Raw genomic sequence first — 15,164 nt, forward strand, 5'->3', positions numbered from 1 at the left:
CTACACATAATGGTGGTACAAAGATGGCAGGTAATGACGGCACGTAATGGTGGTACAATGATGGCACGTACAGGGCCGGATTTACAAAGCGGGCACCTCTAGGCCCGCTGTCGTTTGCCACCCCCGTCCACTCCTTTTTCATTGGTACCGGAGCAATGGGGATTGGCACACGGGATTAAAAAAACAATCGTATCTCCTGCTCATCCCCAGTGTTTCTGAACCAATGTGGGTGTGGTTAGGCAGCATGTCGCCCCCTAAAATCCTGTCACCCTTGGCCCGGCCTTGGTGGCCTCTCCACAAACGCGGGCCTGGGCACGTAATGGTGGTACAATGATGACACATAATTAGGGTTGCCATCTTTTTTGGAAAAAAAACACCGGCCTTCCTGTATATTTAGATTTTTTTCTCTATTAATAACATTGGAGCCAAGCCTCATTTTTACCGGTCAGGCTGGTAAAATACTGGCCAGGTGGCAACCCTACACATACTGGTGGTACAATGATGGCACATATGGTGGTATAATGATGGCAGGTAATGACGGCACGTAATGGTGGTACAATGATGTCACATAATGTTGGTACTATGATGGCAGGTAATGACGGCACATACTGGTGGCCTGGTTGATATTTTGGGGGTCACAGCAGATGAGCAGCGCCAGCGTTGCCTGTATAAAACTCTATTGCTGGATAAGTGCACTATAAACCCTCACAGACACACTGTAATGTAGATGAGATGAGTTTTGTGTGCTACAACTGCATTTAAGAAGGAATCTGAGATGGAAGAAGTAGAACTTGTGGTGAGGTACAGACTACACTACAGACATGGCTGGGGGTATTGTCCTGGTGCCCTGTAGCCATATATAGAGCTGGCATGCTGGGGATATAGTGGAGTGTAGTGTCAGGGGCTGAGCTGTCCCACTGAGTAACCAGAAAGCCTTTGTGCAGCAGGAGTGAGACAGCCAGGCAGCAGCACCATTAACCTCCTTTGTTCCTCAGCACATTATACACTCCCCTGTTCAGGCCCCGCCTCTTCATATCTTGTCCCGCCACTACATTGGCCGCTTCTGTTGTCAGTCAGCGCTGTGACGTTGTATCAGCTTTTCTGGGCCGGGGTTGTGTGCAGCTGTTGAATCCTCAGCTCATTCCTCCTCCTCCCGCTGCTGCTGCTTGTGCTGCTCACTCACCGGCTCTTTATTCATCACCTTCCGGAGCAGATCTGGATTTATTGGGGCAGCCATGCAGAAATACTACAAAGGTAAGGGCCCTGCCGGGCTTCTGCTTCTTCTCTGCTCCTTTTTTTTGTTGGGAAATGGAATGTGCCGTGTAGCTGTTGTGCTTGCTGCTTATCCCAGCTGTGCTGCTGGCTCCAGTGTGTTTGTGCTAAACGATACCCCGTAGGGCTGTACTGTTATTGTGGCTGTTCTCCTTCCTGTGGGCTCTCCTATTAGAATCCTGTGTGCAGAAAAGTCTGGTTGGTAGGGTCCAGTAAGTCTGATACATTTTTAAGCAAAGCTCTACCCACACCATTTGCCCAGTCGCCTTTTATTATCAGTATCATTGGCAGTCCAGTGTAACCTATTCCTTCCCCTTCCATTATTGACATTTATTCTTGAGTGCATATGGACAACACCGTCGCTTTACACAGCAGTGACAATAGGCAGGGTCAGCTGCACCGAGATGTCAAACTGTCAGCTTCCTCGCTTTTGTTCTATTGCTGTTATGGAGTGCTGGGAATTGTAGTTCAGTGACAGCTGGAGGGCGGCAGGTTGGGCATCTAAGAACATCTTGTACAACCCTGCTCCAAATGGGAGCTGTCAGTTACTGCCCCGCTGCTTAAATGCAACACCAGTGGTTTTATATAGGTATATTTTCGCATATTATGGCGCTGCAGCTTGGGGTGGCATCAACAACACCCCCCTACTGTGAATTTTGTTCTTTACACCTATGTGCACCCTTGAGATCTTCAGCAGCATCCTTATTGGTCTCTATGCATAAGCACATGGGGTAAAGACTAACCACACTAACCCCCTTTATTTGGCCTGGCTAAGCACCTAGGGGCTTATAAAGTGCCCTGCCCCCAAACCACTCTGGTTTAGCCATACCTGCTGCTGGGAGTAGGCATGAAAAATATATACAGTAACATAGTTAAATTGGGTTGAAAGAAGACAAAGGCCTTCAAGTTCAACCCCTCCAAATGAAAACCCCCATACACACACCCCTCCCTACTTTCACATAAATTATATATACCCATATCTATACTAACTATAGAGTTTAGTATAAAATGTATATAAGGTAAGGCAGGAGTTCCCATAGTTATGTGAGATCTACTTTTAGTGATGTTGTCCCATTATCATCTACATCCATAAAAGCATTGTTAGCATTCTGTTCCATGGAAAATATTACTAAAAGGAGAACTAAACCCTATACATGAATGTGGCTAAAAATGCCATAGTTTATACACTGAACTTCTTGCACAAGCCTAAAGTTTCAGCTTGTCAATAGCAGCAATGATCCAGGACTTCAAACTTGTCACAGGGGGTCATCATCTTGGAAAGTGTCTGTGACACTCACATGCTCAGTGGGATCTGATTGGCTGTTGAGAAGCTAAGTTTAGGGCTCGTCACTAATTATCCAGCAGAAAATGAGCTTCCCCTGTAATATAAGCTGATGCTACAGGTTTGCTGATTATTAAATTCTGATGCTAATTGCACTGGCTTCTGTGCTGCCATGTAGTAATTATCTGTATTAATTACTAATCAGCCTTATATTGTGACATTTCTATTCTATGTGTACTGTATATTGTGAGTGGGTCCCTAAGCTCAGTAAGTGACAGCAGCACAGAGCATGTGCAGTGAATCAGCAGAAAAGAAGATGGGGAGCTACTGGGGCATCTTTGGAGACACAGATCTTTACTGCTAAAGGGCTGTGGTTGCCTTGGGCTGGTACAGAAGCACAAAACATAATGTACAACATTTCTAGCTACTTCTTTAGTTAAGCTTTAGTTCTCCTTTAAGTATTCTATTGATTTATGCGAGAATTTATTGTGCCATATTTAACAGACAACTATTTCTTATGTGACCTTAACATAATAAATATCTGAATGAAAAGCATGAAATAGGAGACTAATATAGACAAGCTGTTTGTTGTAAAGGTCTACTGGTAGATCCCTATCTGCCTTGTGGGCACCCCTGAGATAAGGTGTATACATACATACATACATACATACATACATACATACATACATACATACATACATATACAGATGTGACACTTCTAGTTGACAAGCAGTCAGTGTCCTTTCCTGATTTAACACAGCCTGACCTACATATGTACCAATCAAGTGTGACTGGCATCAGCATTATGGACAAACCCTTGCCTAGGGTAGGCACAATTCCCAATTTTCAGATGGTTATGGGTTGGAGAGCTCTCCCTGCTGCTTCCTACAGACACAGATCCAGCTGCAGACGCAAGCTCTGATTGGTAGGAGGAGAGTGCGTTTAGCGAGCTGTGTATTGCTTTCTTCCTTTAGTGATTTGTTCTCATTTTAAAATTGAAGGGCCGCCCTGTAACTGATATTATTGCTGTGAGTGTAATGTCGTTACTGGCTGTTATATTATAAGGACATGGTTTGATTAGTCTCTCTCTCTCTCTGTGCTCTAGGGTGCGGGGAATCCAACTGCAGAATAATGAAGTGCTCTTTGTGGAATGATCTGTTTCTTTGTATCCACAGCCACAGATTAATCTTCCAGCCATAGCATGCTAGTTTAACCCATTATATCATACTCCGTTCCCTTTACGTGAGCCATAGCATGCTAGTTTAACCCCTTATATTGTGCTCAGTTCCCGTCCCTGAGCCATAGCATGATAGTTTAACCCCTTATATTGTGCTCAGTTCCCTTCCCTTAGCCATAGCATGCTAGTTTAACCCCTTATATCATACTCGGTTCCCTTCCCTGAGCCATAGCATGCTAGCTTAACCCCTTATATCATACTCGGTTCCCTTCCCTGAGCCATAGCATGCTAGCTTAACCCCTTATATCATACTCGGTTCCCTTCCCTGAGCCATAGCATGCTAGCTTAACCCCTTATATCATGCTCCGTTCCCTTCCCTGAGCCATAGCATGATAGTTTATCCCCTTATATTGTGCTCAGTTCCCTCCCCTGAGCCATAGTATGCTTGTTTTACCCATTATATTGTGCTCAGTTCCCTCCCTGAGCCATAGCATGCTAGTTTAACCCTTTATGCCATGTTCAGTTCCCTCCCCTGATGACAGCAAAGTACATTCACAATACAATTTACCCCTATACGTGCAATGTTAATTTGCTGGGTGCTGTGTGCTACGCACGCTGGTGAGGTTACATTTAATTGCTGCTTTGCAGGTGATTTTGTTTGCCTTCCCCTCCTCGTGAGATTTTGGCAGGGGTTAAACCCCGGGGTAAAAGGTATTGTAGGGAAAGATGGCAGCTTGAAGTACTTTAGTTGTTGGATGACTGGATGCTGGGATGTCCATGCATTTGGGAAACTGCTGTTTCTCAAACTGAAGGCTGTAATAGTGTTGGTTACCCCCCCCCCACCAAGTGTTAAAGGAGAACTAAAGAAGTAGGCAGAAATGTTGTACATTATGCTTTAGGCTTCTGTACCAGCCTAAGGCAACCACAGCCCTTTACCAGTAAAGATCTGTGTCTCCAAAGATGCCCCAGTAGCTCCCCATCTTCTTTTCTGCTGATTCACTGCACATGCTCTGTGCTGCTGTCACTTACTGAGCTTAGGGACCCACTCACAATATACAGTACACATAGAATAGAAATGTCACAATATAAGGCTGATTAGTAATTAATACACATAATTACTACATGGCAGCACAGAAACCAGTGCAATTAGCATCAGAATTTAATAATCAGCAAACCTGTAGCATCAGTTTATATTACAGAAAGGGAAGCTCATTTTCTGCTGGATAATTAGTGACGAGCCCTAAGCTTAGCTTCTCAACAGCCAATCAGAGCCCACTGAGCATGTGAGTGTCACAGATGGAAAGTTCAGTATATGAAATATGCCATTTTTACCCACATTCATTTTTAGGGTTAAGTTCTCCTTTAACGCTCATGTCTGCCAGTTTATGAATAAATAATAATAATTACATTGACATTCCATCTGCCATTGAGAGCCCACCACCCTTTCCCTAGGGTTTGATGGATATTGTACAACGTGATCTTACAGGAACTGCTCATTCAGTTGTGGAGACGACAGTTGCGACTGAGACATGAGACTGGCAGTAGCTGTAGATGCCCTGGTTGCTCAATATGCTGGGCATCACTACTAGTGTCAAACATGTGGCTGGGTGCAGTTTCATTGATGGTTATTTCAGTGACTGGTGGGTGCTGCCGAGGTCCAAACAGCTGGGCTCGCGAGCAGGTGTCATGGCCGACTTTCACTTACCTTATTGCAAGAAAGTTCACCTGTTTGTGTCTTTTTCAGCCTCAGCTACTCTGTAACAGTGAGACTGATCCAGATGGGAGAGGGCCTTGCTGGCAAGTGCTTACAGCCTGTAATATTATCATCCCACTGCTAGAGATACATATGCTATTGTAATTCATCCTGGGGAAATTAGGCAGATATGGGAGCAGAAGAGCAGAGACTCCGCTGTCTATTATAGGCATCAAGGGGGCTAATTAGAGGGGCCCATTATTCATTTTGAGCAGGATCCACAAAAACATATGGCATCCCTTGAGGTCTCCTTTAGCTCTGAGTGGGTCTCACCACAATAAAGGCCAGGGCCAAACCATTAACCCTTTGCCCGTGGCATTCAAATGATCTTTGTTCTGTTTTGGGGGTTTGCTTGGAAGGTCCATTAAAGGGGAACTCCACCCTAAAAAAGTGACAATGATTTGGCATGTAATCCAAGGGAACTTTCCACTATACATGTAATAAGAGATGCCATTGGTTATACATTTATATGTAAGTGCTATTGAATGCAGCCTGTCCCTTTCTATTCTCCGCCCTGACTACATATACAATTTACCAGCAGTCAGGTCTCCTCCAGCCCAAATTCCCACAAGGCCTTGGCTGCTCTGTGCCGAATAATTAGCTGTTCTTTTCTGACAGCACATGGTTTAATGTAGGTTAAGAACACGTGCCTGCTGCCCTCCAGCTGCACTTGAACTACATCTCCCAACAGTCCGGACACTGCAGCAGTATTTCAGATCTAATGCCATGTTTAAATAGGGGAAAACCTCCACTGAATACTTCATTTTCTACTGGATCAATAATTGCCGAAGCTCACAAGTAAGATTCTCACATGAGGCGTGTGTGCTTTTCTCCATAGGGAGTCATTACTCGCATTTTGTTCTCCGTTTGACATTGGCTAAAGGGGATTTAGGACTCTGGCTTATGACCTGTACCACTGTGTAGATGCAGCATTATATATAGATTATACATCTCTATCACCCTTAATTGGCCAATCACAGTGATTCTGTTTGGACATCACAGTAGTGATGTTCAATCCCCATTAGTTCCTTCCAGAAGGAGGCTGTTAAATAAGTACACTTTAGATTGCAAGCTCTTGTGCAAACAAAAATAGGTTTTTTTTTTTTTTTTTTTTAATTTAATTTACAAACCCAACGTTTCAAAACTTCAGTTTTGTAAACTAAAAAAATGAAATACACACACACACGGCAGAAATCAGTAGGACAACATATTATGTTGGTTATTCTGCATAACGAGACTTATTTGTTTGTCAGTTCACATGGAAACAGCCATACTGCTTATACTGCTGAGGTTAAAAAAGAATAGTCTTTTGTATGATTAATTTTTTACCAGCAAAGAAAAGCTCTACAAAGCCCTTATTGTTTTTAGAATGCATCATTGGCTGTACAGTGTCCCTTTAGAGAAGGCTCAGGCTGTCCGGCTTGGGAGCATGAGGATATAGGGTGGGTCTCAGCAGGAGTCCGTACATTGAACTTCTCGTTAACAGAGGTGGGTTCTGAATCCTGAAGATACGGGGGAGATTTATATGCCCCCAAGAGAGAACCCACCTGCCCGCAGGCTTAATGATTGAGTGGGCTGGAACAGTAGGTAATGTTATTTCTGCTGTCTGCCAGCCGCGATAAGCATCTTCATCCAAATAGGCATCCGATTTTAATATCAAGTTATTGAAACAACATGACATTTCCTCTTTGGCTCAATAGAGAAAGAAACCCTATTTCAGCACATATCGTGAATAGTTTTTGGTCTCTGGGAAAAGAAAACCCCAGTTTCAGCCCAATCTCACATACAGTGCACTAGTCTGACAACCAAATGGGCTAAGCACATAGTCTCTTTAACAATAAATAAAGAAATCTGGCTCGGTATAAGCAACATGGCAGCTCCCAGGGGGCAGTAGTCAGCATTCTGGTTATACAATTAGATCTCATGCTCTTATCAGACAAATTAAATGTTCAGTGTGGACAGAGAAAGTTTGATACGATAGGGTCATAGGATGGTCTGTTAAAGCTTCTTTACTTCTTCAAGGTGCCATACTTGAGCATTATGGTTAAAATAAAAAAGCTGCACCTTCAAATCTGGGTATGAGTGGCCAGCATAAGGCACAACATATGGCAGCTCCTTCACATCTGCATAAGGGCAGGGGTACACAAAGCCACTGGGGGAGATTAGTCACCCAGCGACAAACTGCTTCTTCGTGCGACTAATCTCCCCGAACTGCCTCCCCACCGGCTAGAATCGAAATCGCCGGCTGGATGGCACTCGGAGCACTTCGTTTACCGAAGTTTCCTTGTGAAATAGAAATATAAAGACTTTGTTGTCTCTTGATGTAAAGTAGGTAAAAAATAGGCTGTGTATTTGGGGGCTTTGTTGGGGATTTACATATCAGTCCATTTTCAGTCACTAGTCTTTGACATGGAATGTGTCTGAACTTTCTGATGCCGAACAAGAACAAAAAAGGAGCAAAAACAACAGCAGATTAACACTGCAAGATGAATGGGGCAGAACAAAGGGAGAGTGATGCTCTATTTGCAGTACCACCATCTTCCTTTATCACTGAGCTGAACTTTCTTTTCTGCTGTCATTCAGATTCACATGAGTGGCTCATGCCATGTGCCCTATTATATTTATATAATATATGCTATATAAATATAAAATATATTATATTATATTGCAGACACAAGTTAAGCCAGGTGAAGCCTCAGTCCAAAAATAAAACCAGCAGTGCCTGACTCAACCTGACCTGATCTGAGTGTCCCTGTCAAATCAGACTAATTTACTTCTCTGCTGCTGTTGAGGAGTGATGGGAGTTGTAGTAAAACAACAGTTTTGTGCTGAATTTGGAGAAGACAGGTCGATGGCTGTACTGAAAGGCTTGTGCCCCCATTGTAGGGGTAAGAATGACACATCACAACTCTCATGCCTGTGTGTGCTACTAAGATCCAGTGGACAGTGATTGCCACAAGCACACAGAAGGTTATCCAAGCCATAGGGGCAAGTTACCTATTTGTCTCCATTTAAGTAGGAAGAACCACGGAGGGCAAAAGGTCTCAGAAAAGATCTGTAATCCATCAGTAATTACGGGGGCCCCATACTAATAGGCTAATGGGGTCCTTCACAGCAGGTTTGAACAATGCACTCCTCTCTTCTCTGCTCTGCAAATTAATCCAAAATTAGTCCTGATGGCTATAGTAGTAGATCGTCTCCTTGCACAGAAAATCGCAGTCTGTGGGTAACAGGGAATCACCAATAAGCAACTTAAGGTACAAGAGCCATCAGTAATTTCAGGCAACTGTGATTTTCTTTTTTAATTCTTACATTATTTTCACTGTTACCTTAAGTTGTTTATTAGCAGTGCCCATCTTCAAGTGTAGGGTGGCAACCCAGCTGGTATTTTACCAAACTTTCAAGGCCGAGGCTGGTATCACAAATATACTGGCAATATAGTGACCCCTAGACTGCCCTGATCCCTCAGAATGTACTGGAAATTTACTCTTTTGCTTTATTTTCTTTCTTCAGATCCTCCTCGTGGCACAATGCCCCCATCCACTTTTGCCATCTCAACCCTGTGGCATCATTTTGACACTCCCTTTGTCTCTGTCCCCTGTTAGTCGGTAAACTACCTCTGGAAAGGTGACAACTCTCTCCAAGTGAGACTCCTTTATTAGCCCACCCGTCCCCAAGGCCTCCTGAAGTCGGACACCCTGCTGACAAGTAAAATGGGACCCCAATGGAAACAAAGTGTCAGTTGCAAGGAGGCCCCAACCTTTCCACAACCCACAAATTGCACCTTTCCCTCTCTGAAGACCCTCTCTGCCATGGAACCCATGAATGGATAACCCCCTGTATTAACCCCGATGGTGACTGTGTGCCATTGGTTGTCAACAATACAGGGCTGATCCAATAACACAGTTGCTAAAGTCACCAGTGGCTTTCATTAACTTGTAGAATGGCCAAAACTTACTTAATTATGATTTTGGTTGCTTGGGGGACAGTATTAGTCCTTTGATTAAGGGGCTTCAGAGTGTTTAGGCAGGGTTTGTGTATGGATCGTAGAATCCTGTTAGTATTGTTATGGGGAAACTGGACCAAAGCTGTTAATATATGTAGCAGATTTCATATTAATTGCTTATATTCTATGTTTCCCAGTACACGCGGCCCTTGCATCCCCTGGTTCCCACAACACAGTGAGTTCACAAACAGAGAGGGGAAGATTAGATCACAGGAATGTCAATGACCCCATGCAAAATGGTAGCTTTTTGCTCATTAAGAGGAAGGGCCTTTTAACGAAGCGCACGCTGATTTAATCATTTTGATGACCAGCTCTGTACAGCTTTTGTGCATTTAATACATTAGTCATGTTTCCCAGTAGCAGATTCCAAACTGTTACAAAGTAAGAGATTAGTAATTACTCTAGTGACTCTTGTGATTTCCTTGCTGCAGAATGTTACAATTTGTTACATTCATTGCTGGTCAAGCTTCAAATCAAGGATCGGCTCTCCATGGAGAGAGTGAAGCTGCCTCTGGGAAATGCCATAAACTAATGTAGCCGGTTGTAACAGTTTCAAGAGTGAGACAAGTTAAAGGGATACTAGGAAACACTGGATGGAGGAAATTGATACCAGTTAAAGAGATAGTTTACCATTAAATGAAATTTAAGTATGATGTAGAGCAGGGGTCCCCAACCTTTTTTTTTTTTTTTTTTTTACCCATGAGCTGCATTCAAATGTAAAAAATAGTTGAAGAGCAATACAAGCATGAAAAAAGTCTCTAAGGGGGTTCCAAAAAGGGCTGTTGGGTAACCTTTATATGGGCTGACAGGAGGCTCTGATTGGCAGAACACCTGTTTTTATGCAACCAAAACTTGCCTCCAAGCCTGGAATTCAAAAATTATTACCTGTTTTGAGGCCACTGGGAGCAACTTCCAAGGGGTTGATGAGCAACATGTTGCTCGCGAGGGCAATAGGGAATTACGTCACACCATAGACTGATTCTATAATCAAAGCAAGTCCCTATAAATAAAGCTCCTGTAAGTGCCTACTAGCAATTGTTTCACTGCACTACCACATCCCATTGACTGCTGCTTGGCCATTCTGTATGTTGTAGTTAAACAACAGCTGGATGTAGCATGGGGCCCAGTTCTTTATATTACATCATGCATACTGATTACACGTGTATGAAAGGGCGGTTCAACATCTAGACAGCGCCCTATTCCTGCCAACTTTTCAATTGGTCATTTATTTATTTTTTATAGTTTTTGAATGAATTGCCTGCCTCTTTTGCCCTGACCCCCCGCAGCAATATAACCACTTTATATTACTTTTTTCCCCTCTATGCGGCTGAAAGGGATATTAGGGTGACGTGGGGTGAAAATGTATTTGATTGTTGGGTGATAACACAACACCAGTGTTTTCTCTGTAACATTGTTTTGAGCTAAAGTGGGTACCATGGATTCTCCATATGTAATGAAAGGCAGTACATTTGCCCAGGTGCAATAACCCATAGGAATTCTCACCCCGCACATCTCTACGTGCCACGTATTGTGATCTCTCTGACAAGGCCAGTTTAGTTAGAAACTTTATATCTTTTTTTCTGGCTGTTCAGTGCAGGAGATGAAAGAGGAAGTCGGGACATTTCAGTAACAAACCCGGGACTGCGGGTTGAGCTGTCAAAATTGTGACTGTCCTACAATATGCACTGTTATCCATATGCGTTTCGGCGCTTTTATGCTTATGATTAAGGGCATCTGCGCCCGAAACGCGTCAACCAATGTGAGTGCGGAACCACCTCTTTTTGTCTTCCACAGAATGGGCTGCAAATGGAATTTTCTCCACATCCGCATGTGTGGCCAAATCGTACAATGTAAGGCCCATTGGTTTGAATGGAGAGAAAGATGCGTAGAAAGAAGCGAGTGCCCTGTGGGAGCTGCCATTATTCCTCATACCCAAACACATGGTGATTACTACCATATTCACTCCAACACGGTGAGAACTGCAGGGCTGCACAAATACACATTTACCTCTAAATATTTCTCTCTGAGAGAGATTTCCAAATTCAAATATACATGATGGACAAAGAGGGCAGTGTAAAAAAAAAAAATAGAAAAAAAAGACTTGCAGAGCAGGAATATTCCGTTCTGTAGTCTAAGAAAACAACATCTGAAATGTGTTTTAAAACAAAAATAAGTGATTCGGCTCTCAGGAGTTAAAGCTCAGGGTGCAGACCAGTTCCTGTGAATTGTTTCTACTGAAGGACAGGAGGTACCATTAGTGAAAACATGTCGGGGGGAGACGATCACTTCTTGGACAGGTCGGATCTTGGAGTTGAACTTTACAGAGACCCTTCCCAATTTTGCCAATCATGGGTGCCGGCTTTCTTTTATCTCAAGAAAAAGGTCTGGAGCCAACATCTGCTGCCATATTATACATAAAGGAAATGTACAGTTAGGGTGGGGCAGCTTTATATTCCACTTACTTTATTCTTGCTTTATGTTCCTGCCATATGTTTTATCAATGGCATCAGTCGGCCAGAGCATCAGAACTGGGGATTTGTAGTTGCACAGAAATGGGACATGTTATCCAGAATGCTCGGGACCTGGGGTTTTCCGAATATAGGATCTTTCTGTAATTTGGATCATTCTACCATAAGTCTGCTAAAAGATCATTCAAAAGTTAAATAAACCCAATAGGCTTGTGTTGCATACAATAAGGATTAATTATATCTTTGTTGGGATCAGTACAAGGTGCAGGTATGTACCTGTTATTCAGAATCTGGAGTTTTCTGGATAACAGAACTTTCATTAATTTGGATCCTCATTTGGAGTCAATTGGTGGACTTTGAAAAATTCAAGTTTTGTGGGGGAAAAATGCTATTACTTCGATTCGTACTATTCGAATTCGATCGAAAACGGACCTATTCAGCCAAAAAAAAACTTCAGTTTAATTTCGGTTGGTCTTTTTGAATTAAAATTTCGAAGTTTTTCAAAATTCGACCCTTGATTGAATCTGCCCCTAAATAAACCCAATAGGCTGGTTTTGCTTCCAATAAGGATGAATTATATCTTAAGCTGCCCATAGATGTAAAGATTTTTAAAAGATGTTTTAGTTATCGTTAGACCAAGCTTATCTTGAAACGATCGATTAAATGTACGTTTTGTCCATGAATTAAAAAGACCATTTGAAGCGATGTTGTCTAGTAGAAGTCAGGAAAACTTAAGGTAACTGCCTGCCTGAAGGCGCGAATTTGCACCGCATGTCTGAGTTTTGTCGTCCGCGAATAAATCTGCGAAATTGGCTGGAAAATTCGCCAAATTTTTTGGACACCGGCGACAATGCCAACGTTGGTGACAATTAAGCGCACCCATTGACTTTATTATGGAAAGAATTTTCCGGCGAATCTAAACGGGAGAAATTTGCCCATCCCTAATAAGCAGGTCTCTTGGGAGAAGTTATATTCACAGCTTAAAGGGCAATTCACCTTCATTAGCAAAACTGTAATACCTGAAAAAACCACAGAAATATGTTCAGCCAAATTTTGTAAAAATAACATCGTAATTAGGGGGACACAAAAATGAGCGTGGTCAAAAAAATGTCACCGCTCTGTGCGCGCCAACTTTTTTGTCCCTCTTTTTATTTCCAAAATGTTGGAAGGTATAGAAATATATGAACCCCTCACCTAGGCAATTATAGTGGAACTGCAAGAATGGGGCAGCAATGGGGTCGCAAGGACCAATGAGCATTGCAAGGGTTTGGAGGAAGTAAGAGCTATAAATATAGTGTTTTAGATCTACTGGGTTTCTTTTTTACAGTTTTCGCCTGGTATAACACAAGATTTTTTGTAAATGTGTCTCTGTGGGCACATCAGAGTTTCTCAGAGTTGACAGCCCTTCTCCGAATGTGGTTTGAATCATCCTGTACAGTCTTAGTGTAAGCTAAAGTCCTGTGCGGGTTATTTTTTTGGGACCCGTACCCGACCCGTACCTGCAATCCGCAACCCGCGACCCGAATTCTTACCCGCTTGGAACGGCTACCCGGCCCTACCCGCAAGTACCTTATCCGCAACCCGGACCCGCGACCCGCTGATCATCAAGAATCGGGCCGTCATTGTAAACCGGAAGTGACATCATTGGAATTAGACGTGATCAGGAAAAAGGAGTTAAAATCACTATTGAGAAGACCCGCGGCCCAACCCGCAGAACCGCCGACCCGCGTCTTTACCCACACCCAGAACTTCTCCCCTCAACCCGCAAGGTACCACAGGTTTTTGCGGGTAACCCACGGGTACCCGACCCGCTGCAGGACTCTAGTGTAAGTGAACAGCTGCTCTGTGATTCGCAGTGGCCAAATGATCTCACTTTATAGTTATGAATATTGCGTTATCCTACTTAAACAATGTAATGTGCAGCCTTTATAGAACAGTAACAAACCCCAGAAGGAACTGTAATGTTTTTATACAGCCTCTTCCCCAAATTTAACCATTCAGTGACTTTTGCAGTTTTCCTTCTGCTTTACACTTAAAGGAGAAATGTATATTAAAGGGTGGTTCATCTTTATGTTAACTCTTAGTATTTTATAGAATGTCCATTTGCAGTCGGTCTTTATTATTTATTCTTTATTTATTGAATATTTTTGAAATATTTGCATTCCTCTTCTTCCTCTTTCCAGCTTTTAAAGGGGAGTCGCTGACCCCAGCTCTGTGAGGTTTTAATTGTTATTGTTACCTTTTATTACTTTTTATTCAGTTCCGCTCCTATACTTATTCCAATCTCTCATTCAAGCCACTGCAGGAAAATAACATTCTGGCAACCAGATCGCTACTTAAATACCAAATTGGAAATCTGCTGAACAAAAATCACAGAATTACTATAACAAAATGAAGACTGATTGAAAACTGCAACTGTCAGAATATCAATATAAAAGTGAATTAGCTAAAAACGGCATATATTCCATACTGAACTTATGTTTCAGCTTGTCAATAGCAGCAATGATCCAGGACTTCAAACTTGTCACAGGGGGTCACCATCTTGGAAAGTGTCTGTGACACTCACATGCTCAGTGGGCTCTGATTGGCTGTTGAGAAGCTAAGCTTAGGGCTCGTCACTAATTATCCAGCAGAAAATGAGCTTCCCTGGCTGTAATATAAACTGATGCTACAGGTTTGCTGATTATTAAATTCTGATGCTAATTGCACTGGTTTCTGTGCTGCCATGTAGTAATTATGTGTATTAATTACTAATCAGCCTTATATTGTGACATTTCTATTCTATGTGTACTGTATATTGTGAGTGGGTCCCTAAACTCAGTAAGTGACAGCAGCACAGAGCATGTGCAGTAAATCAGCAGAAAAGAAGATGGGGAGCTACTGGGGCATCTTTGGAGACACAGATCTTTACTGCTAAAGGGCTGTGGTTGCCTTGGGCTGGTACAGAAGCACAAAATCATGTACAACATTTCTACCTACTTCTTTAGTTAAGCTTTAGTTCTCCATTAAAGGGACAGTATAAGCAAACAAATAAATACTCTTTCACGAGCTATGTGTTAGTAAATTAAAGGTCTTCTTTACAATCAGTTTGTAAGACTTGCCTAGTATGGCAGCTACCTGCCATGTGAATAAAGAAAACAATAGCAGATCTTGGGGCTTCATCTTTCTTTAGGGCAGGGGCACACAGGCAGATTCGGGGAGATTTT

General features: G+C 42.7%; 1 protein-coding gene across 2 annotated transcripts in view; it reads left to right on the plus strand.

The window, feature by feature from the left end:
* The first annotated feature begins 1,097 nt into the window (after window positions 1–1,097).
* The window catches only part of afap1.S (actin filament associated protein 1 S homeolog), a 96,572-nt gene continuing 82,505 nt past the window's right edge, over window positions 1,098–15,164 (plus strand). The window contains exon 1 of one of the 2 annotated variants that reach the window (XM_018243027.2): window positions 1,098–1,254. In XM_018243027.2, the coding sequence (XP_018098516.1) occupies window positions 1,236–1,254 (19 nt within the window). In that variant the 5' untranslated portion in view covers window positions 1,098–1,235. The remainder of the gene's footprint in view (window positions 1,255–15,164) is intronic. The other variant, XM_018243028.2, reaches the window with a different exon arrangement.

This window comes from Xenopus laevis, chromosome 1S (genome assembly GCF_017654675.1).
Source record: "Xenopus laevis strain J_2021 chromosome 1S, Xenopus_laevis_v10.1, whole genome shotgun sequence".
NCBI lineage: Eukaryota > Metazoa > Chordata > Amphibia > Anura > Pipidae > Xenopus > Xenopus laevis.